Source organism: Miscanthus floridulus, unplaced genomic scaffold (assembly GCF_019320115.1).
Source record: "Miscanthus floridulus cultivar M001 unplaced genomic scaffold, ASM1932011v1 os_2263_1_2, whole genome shotgun sequence".
NCBI classification, from domain to species: domain Eukaryota; kingdom Viridiplantae; phylum Streptophyta; class Magnoliopsida; order Poales; family Poaceae; genus Miscanthus; species Miscanthus floridulus.
The window spans coordinates 49473-58665 of NW_027098193.1; the positions used below are offsets into that span (position 1 = coordinate 49473).

Sequence of the window (9193 nt, forward strand, 5' to 3'; positions counted from 1 at the left end):
TCTTTACTCAGGCCGTAGAGGCCACAGATGAAGCGGAGGCCGCTTACTACAGGCGAAAGGCAGATTAGGGCAATGCAGGTGAGCCTAGCCATAGCAACAGGGTTGTGGTTGAGGATTGGTACTCGGATGACGAGTTGCTTACTCAGTATGTTTCTAACTGAGGGTTTGTGATTGCGCCGTCTGTTAGTTTCATGCTTTATTAATGATCAATGTAGCTATGTACTAGAAATTCTATTGTGTTGTCTTATATTCCATTTGAACTACTGATGTATTATACCCATGTATCATGTACTCGGATTACCCATGTTCGATCTTAAGTGATCACATCTGTTTATATCATGCGTTGAGAATTTCTAAAATGAACGAAATCGACTGAAATTATCTCGAATATAGCACCATAGCCCACTGGTTCAGTCATGCCATAGCCTAGGTTCTGCCGCGCCATAGTCCACGGCGCGTCAGTGACGCACCATAGACCACGACACGGCAATGACGTGGGCAAAAACCGACCAGCCTCAATTGAGCTGCTGTCAGTGCGATAAAAAACTACAAGTGTTGTCGCGATCATGCGCAAGTTGAAACGAATATGAAGCAATAAATGGACGATAAGTTGCCACATAACATTTTCATTGGTTTATGAGTCTATAAGTTTTCGTCGATAATATTCGTTCGACATAAGTTCAACGTAACGAACTAAGTCCTAGGAATGTAAGGATCCCTCGAACGCCTATTGGAAACCTCGTCGTCCAGTGGAAGAAGTGGGTCATCGTACTCCACCTCAAGAAGGGGGTACATCTGGTGCGGCATGGGAGGGGCCATCCTATTATAAATTGATAAACAAAGGGTTAGAGTATTCAAATTAACAATATTCAGATTAACATTATGTAGCATTACAAAATTTGAACTACTTGTTATGCAATACGAACACAATATGAAAGCACCTGTTGCCCTCATCTTCTATGTCTGCTAGCCTTGTGACCAGATTGTTTGCAAATGGAGCAAAGATTCCTACCACGGGTCTCATTGAAGTCTCCCCCACTGTACATGTCTTTGTCGTACCCTCTCATAGCGTCTATGTCCCCCTTGAGTCGCTTCTTCTTCCTCCTACCCTTCCCTACCTTCATTAGATCCGGATGCGGCACGTAGTCATAACCATTATAAGATGGCCACTATATCGGGTCAAGGTATGGCTCGAAGCTTATCTCCCAAATACTAACAGTATTCGAACGGAGATACAAGGGTGACATATATGGTAGATCCTCATAGTTGTACCCGCGAACCCTGCAGGCCATGATCATATGAGAGCAAGGGGCATGCATGATCTGAGGGACGTTGCAACTGCACTCTACCTTTTCAAGATCAACTCGGTAGTTTCGTCCACTATAACATTCGCCATCCAAGCTTGTGCCACCCTTGCCCCGTACACTAAAGATATGGCGACGGGGTCCATACGGCTCGGTGGTGTGCTGCTTGGCCAATTCCTCGACGCCCTTCAAATGTTTAGCTCTGGCCTTTCCAAAACGCCACTGCTCAGCTATATTCCTCTACGTAAGTTCTCACCTCTTCATAAAATATTCGTTGCACTTATAAAAGGATAACTCAACAATTTCAGACACAGGCAACGATCGAACTCCGATGAATACACGGTTGAAGGACTTCGAGGAGTTAGTGGTCATGATGCCATACCTAAAACCCCCCTCGTCATATGCTAACGCCCACTGAGCCTTCTGTTCTATCTACGCCTCTAGCCAGGCCTTTCCCGCTTCATTTACCATCTTGTCTAGTTCTCTCTTTATCTCCTTGAACTGTGCTCTATACGTACACAACATAGAGCCTTTACCTTGTCACATACCTCCTGCTTCCGTTGACGCCACCAGAAATTAGCGGCAAAGTGTCTCATGCACCATCTATGTACTAGAGATGGGAAACCATCTATATGCTCTGCTGCAGCATTAAGAAGCCCTACGTGACGGTCCAAGATCAAACATATAGTGCGAGATGGGCCAAGCACTTGTACATGTAGAAGCCGCATGAACCATGACCACGATTCATTGTTCTCTCTCTCTGCCAAAGCAAAAGCCATAGGTACAATCTGGTCCTCAGGATCAACATCAGCAGCCATCATCAAGGTGCCACTGTACTTTCCTATCAGAAAAGTGCCATCAACAAGTACGACTGGCCGACAAAACTGGAATGCATGTTCCGTTTGCGTAAATGACCAGAACACACGATAGAGGACATGCCTCATTGGGTCCCAAAAACACATCCCTCCAGTGTCCACAAACCATTTTAAGCCAGGGTTGTAGTAATGCATTGCACGTAAGATGCGGGGCACCCTGTTGTACGCTTTCTCCCAACTACCCCATTGAATCGCCAGAGCAATTTGCTTAGCACACCAAGCCTTTCCGTACGTCACATCGTACTTAACGAATCCAGATATGGACTATTGTAAAGAAGACACTAGAATGTTGTTATTGTCATCAACGAGCCCTAATATACAACGGACAAGGTAACATGCAGTGAGCTGCTGATGATTTTCCTTCCTCCTATTGTCTAGGCAAGTGTGGGGTTCGACAACTTTAGTTATCCTCCACTTTCCATCACTCTGTCTCTCCCGTGCATTTAACCTCCACATACAACCGTTTTTGCATATCACGTGATACCTCAACTCCTGGTCCGAATGAGTGACGATGTACGGCCTATGGTGCTACATAGCATAGTCCTGAAGAAAGAGTTTCATCTCTGACATTGTGTTGAATATCATCCCCTTCCTAAGGGTTTCTTTCTCATGGTCATACAATGATTTCCTACATATCTGGAGACCAATGTCACAAACTACCATATCCGTTATGTTGACATCCCTATAGTTTGGAACGCCCCTGAAAGATACGTTCTTGGACCTTAGTTGCTCAAGCTCGGTCGCTGTGTAAGGTGGTGGTGGAACATACTGCTGTGCTTCGCTAATTCTGGCCCATGAATCATAGGGGGTATCATCTGCAGCCAAATCTATGACTAGTCTATCATAAGCCTAGACACCATACAAAACCACAGTTGATATTGGTAATGGCATAGTATGAACCGATACTAGTATGGCATCAGCCGGTGTTGGCATAACATATATACCTCCTTGGTCATCATCAAAATCATCTAAATCACTACTAACTACATCACCGATCCTGTCCACCTTCTCCTGCTCCTCATCTTCCCATTCGAACTCATTCACATCGAAGTCATTGCTTATACAACCTACTGCAGTTGAATGAAACTGCTCCTGCGTCAACTGACCGTCCAAATCCATGTTATCCTGAGTTGCTTTCCCTTCGACCCCTAATTCATGTTCATTGCCTCCAAAACCATCAATGGATGGGCTGTCCTGAACACCCTGCATCATGTACCCATTCTCTACCACCACCTCAGCCATGGGCACATTGGAACCTTGGAGAACCCTAGTGTAGCGGGACCAGTGAGCAGGGTCGCGCAAGGGCATGAGGACATAGTGTGCCTTAGTCTTCCTAGTATCAAACCTCTCCTTCAGTATGAAATCACTGCCAAACTTTGCATTCAAATGGACACAAAGGTCGTTGAAGCTAGGAGGTTCATCAAACCATTCCAATTCTTCTTCCATATCCTAAAACATATCATCTTCTCTCCTAACATTTCCTCCGTATAAAACTCTAACACAACAATCCATCTGCAAAAACATTTTAACAAACTTCATCAAGTCGTCGAATTCGTCGTATGTAATGTCCATAGTAATATTAATATATATTCTAACTATAACTATACTAACTAATCTAATATTAACATCTATACAAGGCTAACTGCAACAACTAATTAGATTAAATTCAATGTATAACTAGACTTAATAACTGTACTAACTAAACTACCTAACTTTACTATCTATACTAACTTACTATATTACCTATACTAACTAACTTTATTAACTATACAAACTATACTTTACTAATTTTACTAACTTTATTAACTATACTAACTACACGAGGGGAGTACCTCACGGCAGCGGCGCTCGTTCTCGCAGCGGTGGCGCGCTAGACTGGCCCGGTAGGCGTGGGCGCAGGCCTTGGCGGGCAGCCGCCGTACGTGGCCGGAGGGGGTGGCGCGCTGGCATGCGGGCATGGCGTCCGCATCGGGCGGCTGGCGGCCGTGCCGTGCAGGCATTCGTGGCGCGGCAGCCGGCATGCTCGGCGGCGGGTAGGGCCGGCGTGCTCGGCTGCGGGTTGGCGCGGGCGGGCGCGGCGGCGGGCGGGCGCTGCAGCGGGCGGACACGGCTACGGGAGCTGGCACGGGCGTGCTTGGCTGCGGGCTGGCGCGGGCGGACGCGGGCGTGGCGGCGGCGGGCAGGGCCTTGCTGCTCGGGCAACGGGACTGGCCGCGAGGGTTTTATTCGCCTCTGTCGCGCCATGGATCAGGGCGCGGCAAGCCCTGCCATGTCACCGGTCAGCGATTCCGGTCGTCTCCACGTCAGCCCGCTGCCGCGCCACCATGCATGGCGTGACACAGATATTTGGCTACGCCATGGCAATAGGCGCGACCAATAGTGTTAGTTTAAAAAAACATATAGTGTTAGATTTTAAATTAGTTTTCAAAAAGTGTTAAAATTTTAAAAAAATTCTCAACATTGTTGCGGCTGATTTATTGAGAGAGAAAAAACACTGTTTCGGCTAAAAAAATAAGCTGAAAAAAAAACGGATTACAAGAAAAGCAAACAATGTCCTATCACTTTTTAAATAGAAAAAATAAAAACAAATCTAGGGTTGGATGCTGGAACTGTGCATGAGAACAGAAGTACTTTCTCCGTCTCTAAATATTTGTTATTTTTGCTACTCGAGAAACAACTCTAACTAAATACATATAAAAAATATTAATATTTATGCTATATAATTAATATCATTAGATAGATTTTGAATCTAGTTCTTTAATAAATTTATTTGAAGATACAAATGTTGTATGTATTTTTTATAAATCGAATTAAACTTTAGCACGAAAACCAATGATGACAGTTAATTAGGGAGAGAGAGAGCGCCTAGCAGAAACTACCCACGGAGGTTTTTCTCGATCACAATGTTCCCATATGTTCCCATGACTTGCATCGGCACAAATCCGATGCTTGCGTTCAAATTCCCCATGCGCGCTCTCATCTTGCCACGTATTCTCCCTCAGTGAACAGTGCCAGCATATGCTCCAATGCTGCACAGGGATGACCATCGGAGTATAAGCTCTCTCACTCTCATAGCTAAACCTACCCACTTCGGACGGCTCACCACGTAGCCTATACTCCAATGCACCCCATCAACGTACACAATCCAATGGTGCACCAGAGCCTCGGTTAAGCTTCTTTTCAACCCATTTTTTTTTTCAAATGTGTCAACTCCACGAGTGTTTCACCATGTGTACAAGTGAGTTATCATTTTCACAAACATTTCTCAAAAGGTTTTCACTTGCATCTCACTACGTCACTAGGTCTAATGCATATGCAATGTATTTTCACGCCTAGTGGCACTTAGACAAACGATTGAACTTTAGAGATCCCCTCTTAATAGTATGTCTATCCATCGTAAATCCGATCACACACTCTATTGTGTTTTGACTGGTAAAACAAAATCCCTATTTATACCTTTGCCTTCAATTTATAGGGTCTTGTTTTTCTCTCTTTTTTTTTTCAAATGTTGAGAACTTGATCACATGTGGCCTCTTTCATCACCTCCATGGAATGTCATCTTGCTCAACCCTTGGTGTGGACATAACCTAGCTCAATCACAACACTTTATGGCAAAGGTTAGTTTACTAGTTGTCTTAATTACCAAAATCAAACGTAGAGCCTTCAAACTGTTCACCCTCCAGCGCACAATGAACAACTCCGGTGGGCCTCACTAGTTTTCTACTCTCTCTGGTAGAGTGTTCTGGTGGGCCCACTCTGGTGCCCCACCAGAACGCAACGTGGACCGCCTTTTGAAAAAAAGCCTGCTCCCGCGCTTTCTCTGTAGGGCGAGTCAAACCGATGACACCCGACGCTGCAGTCAAATCACCAAAGCCAGCTAGGCTGGTCCCAAGGCCACGACCCACTCTTCACCGGATGCCACGCTAGTCAACGCCGGTGCCTAGGCAGTCGAACTAGCCCTCCTGGCGGTCAGACCGCCAGGCAGCCAGTAGCAGCCCAACAAGGGCTTTTTGCCACCTTTCATGCTACCGTCTTCGCCACCGGTTCCAACCGTTTTTCAAACCTTTGAAAACAGATCTATGATTTTGTACAAGGGTATGCCGCTAAAAAAAATTATATACAATTCGATAAATCTATTTGGCAATTCGATAACAATTACAAAATTTACAATATAGTTTGGTACCCAACTATTAAATATTATGACAAGCCTTAAATTCAAAGATTAAATAAAAAACATCTACATGTTATTATAATATAAATATTTCCAAAAGCTAGAATGATAGCTCAAAATATATATAGATATTAAAAAGAGTAAGAGATCTACAATACTAATTAACTGACTTTTTTAGCCAATGCTTTCTAAAGACATTAACGTCACGGTTATATCGTCTTCATCCACTTCAAAAAAAAAATCCCACTTAACAAATATTACTAGACAATCATCTAAAAATACCATAACCAATTTTATTTCTTCATCTACTTCAAAGAAAATGCCGCTTAATGAATGTTAGCTATTAAAATAGTCTGGACTCTTCAAAAGAAAGAAAACAAAAAGAGCTAAGATTGAATCTCACGGTGATCGGTCAGGAGTTGAGCTTTGCGCCTTAGTCCGTCGTGTCCGTCCGGCGTCTGATTGATCGACTCTCGAGTCCCGTCGTGCGGCGGCTGCGGCTGCGGCTGTGTGCCCGTCTAGCGTTCGTCCGATCTCGTTATTCTCCCTCTCCCGCGACTAAAAAGAAGAGGAGACACCATTTTGGTGCGACAAAAACTTCGCCTCAGCTTCTTGCCCTCGCCGTGTGATCCCGCAAGCGCTACGTCGGTCTGCCTGCGTGCCATCCCATGCACGCACGCCCCCGCGCCCCCCGCACACCACACCGCACAGGTTGGATTCCCATCCCTCACCCCATTCGTGCCGCCGCTCCTCCCCTTCCTCTCGCCAACGCTGCCACAGCGAGACCTACGCCGCCTCCGCGCCGCAAAACCATCCCCAAAAACCCTATACCCCGCGCCTCCTCGGATTGCCCCGCGAGGCTACACGAGGGAGCGCAATGGGGAGTCCTCACCGTCGACAGGAAAGGGGAAGGGAGCCGGCAGTCGGGGAGGAGAGGATGGCAGCGGCACTGCCAAAGAACCCCGCGGCCGCCGCCAAAGGGGAGGCCGCCGTGAATCCCGCGCCTTCCGCAAGGCGCGAGCGCGAGATCCCCATGACGGACATCCTCCAACCGCCGCTTCCATCTGACATGCCTCCGATGCCGGGAGGCATGGAGAGAAAACGGACCTGCGGTGGCGAGTGCTTGCGACGGGGGACGCGGGGCTGCGGCCTCGGCCCCGGGGCTTGGGAGGCCGCCACCGGCGGCGCGCTGTGCCGGGCCTGTGCCGAGGCCGGGCCGGACCCGCTCGGCCGGGCGACGCACGTGTTGTGTCTGCATCGGCCAGCGACGGCTGGGTGGGGCGGCGCACAGCGGTGGGAGGTGAGGGTTCGGGGGCTGGTGGCCGGAGACCGCCCAGAATCCAAGGATGAGGATGCCGCCGCCCGTAGTGTGTACAGCTCCACGGCGCGGTTAACAAGGTGTGACATATTCTGCCGTTCCCACGTACTACTATATGCTTATGCTTATTAGGTGCTCGACAATACGTTTCTTCCAGGGGTCACTGTAGCGGAACATCTTAAATGTTGTTTGATGTTACTGCAATTCTTCACTAAGTTTATTTTATAGATGGTATTTGACTAGACTGATCCAAGTAGTATCAATTGTTTCTAATGTTGTTTGTTCTGCTGATCTGCCTATGCACCCTTTTCTCTTTATCTCCTTGATCTGCAAGAAATGGTAATGTGCATTGGAGAGCTTGTGATGACTAATATGACCACTATCTATCTTTATTGCTGTAAAATAAATAAAACTATGGTGTATCTGTAAGACTGTAAAGAATTACCATTTCAATTGTTCTATTTTTTTAGTAGCAAACTGCAACCATGTGATGTAAGTTGTTGTTTCTATGATTTTTCTTTTGAAATTCTTAATTCTGAAATTCACACATTTTCTTTTCTATTGACTTTTCAAGCCCGAAGATGCTGCTAAGCAAATTAACATGTGGGTTAAAGAATCCACAAAAGGTACTGTTACCTAGCTCCTTCCGGATGGATTAATTGACCAGAATATAGGACTTGTTATTGGCAGTGCACTGTATTTTAGGGGAAGATGGCTTGATCGGATTGATATTAGGAGTACTGCAGTACAAAAGTTCTGCTGTCTGAATGGAACTTGTGTTGACGTCACTTTTGTAGAATATGATAGAACTCGATGTTTTGCAGTTCACGATGAGGCTCTGTATGAGCTGTTCTAGAAGATTAGCAGCGCTGTGGTTGATGATGGCTTGATTAATAAGGTCTATAAGTTATACTAATTTTGAGTGTGAAGTGGCAGTGAATGGCAATTTTGTTTCCTATGAAGCCATGATGTCTGATCTCTCCTTGGGCTTTGACGTATTATCTGCAGGAAGAATTCCAATTAACCCTGTTTAAGACCAATACAAAGGATAGCATGCTTGCTGATCGGGTATGTCCACTGGATCCTTATAGTAGAGATTTTGTCAGTGAAAATTTTGTTGATCGGTTATGTCCACTGAATTCCAATTTTGCTGTGTAGTTGTGCTTTGAAACTTAGCTGCAAACTAATTGGTTAATTATTACTGGTTGGTTTTGTCGGTTGTAGCATACTACAAAAAGGTGGTGCTACCACTAGCTTAGCATGTTCTAAGTCTCTCTGGCGAGGAAGTTGACACCGCTATAAATAGTAACACTGAATTATGTTTTTTATTGTCTCCATTTCATTATTAACTATTAAGAAAATAAATTGGTGGATCCATGCATTGGATGCTGAATATGGGTCTCCTGTAGGCGTACACGCCAAAATTGGTGGTTTCAGAATAATTGGGTCTATTTGTAGAGAGGCTTATGCTGCCTACTTAATAGACTTGCAGTGGTGATGCAAGAGATTTTGTTGTAGTACTAAG

At 45.6% G+C, this 9193-nt stretch overlaps 1 protein-coding gene across 1 annotated transcript; it reads left to right on the forward strand.

The window, feature by feature from the left end:
* The first annotated feature begins 6929 nt into the window (after positions 1-6929).
* On the forward strand, positions 6930-8702 carry LOC136534761 (uncharacterized). The gene is made up of 4 exons (XM_066527133.1): positions 6930-7748; positions 8243-8294; positions 8493-8566; positions 8677-8702. The coding sequence occupies exons 1-3, from the start codon at positions 7228-7230 to the stop codon at positions 8556-8558; spliced, it is 639 nt and encodes a 212-aa protein (XP_066383230.1). The 5' UTR covers positions 6930-7227; the 3' UTR covers positions 8559-8566; positions 8677-8702.
* Positions 8703-9193: the final 491 nt, after the last annotated feature.

What these genes read in the sequence shown, in the direction of transcription:
- LOC136534761 (XM_066527133.1), top strand. Translation starts at nt 7,228, where the DNA reads ATGGGGAGTCCTCACCGTCGACAGGAAAGGGGAAGGGAGCCGGCAGTC. An exon ending in TCCACGGCGCGGTTAACAAG is followed by an intron (nt 7,749 to 8,242) that starts GTGTGACATATT and finishes TGACTTTTCAAG; the next exon opens with CCCGAAGATGCTGCTAAGCA. An exon ending in GGTTAAAGAATCCACAAAAG is followed by an intron (nt 8,295 to 8,492) that starts GTACTGTTACCT and finishes GATGTTTTGCAG; the next exon opens with TTCACGATGAGGCTCTGTAT.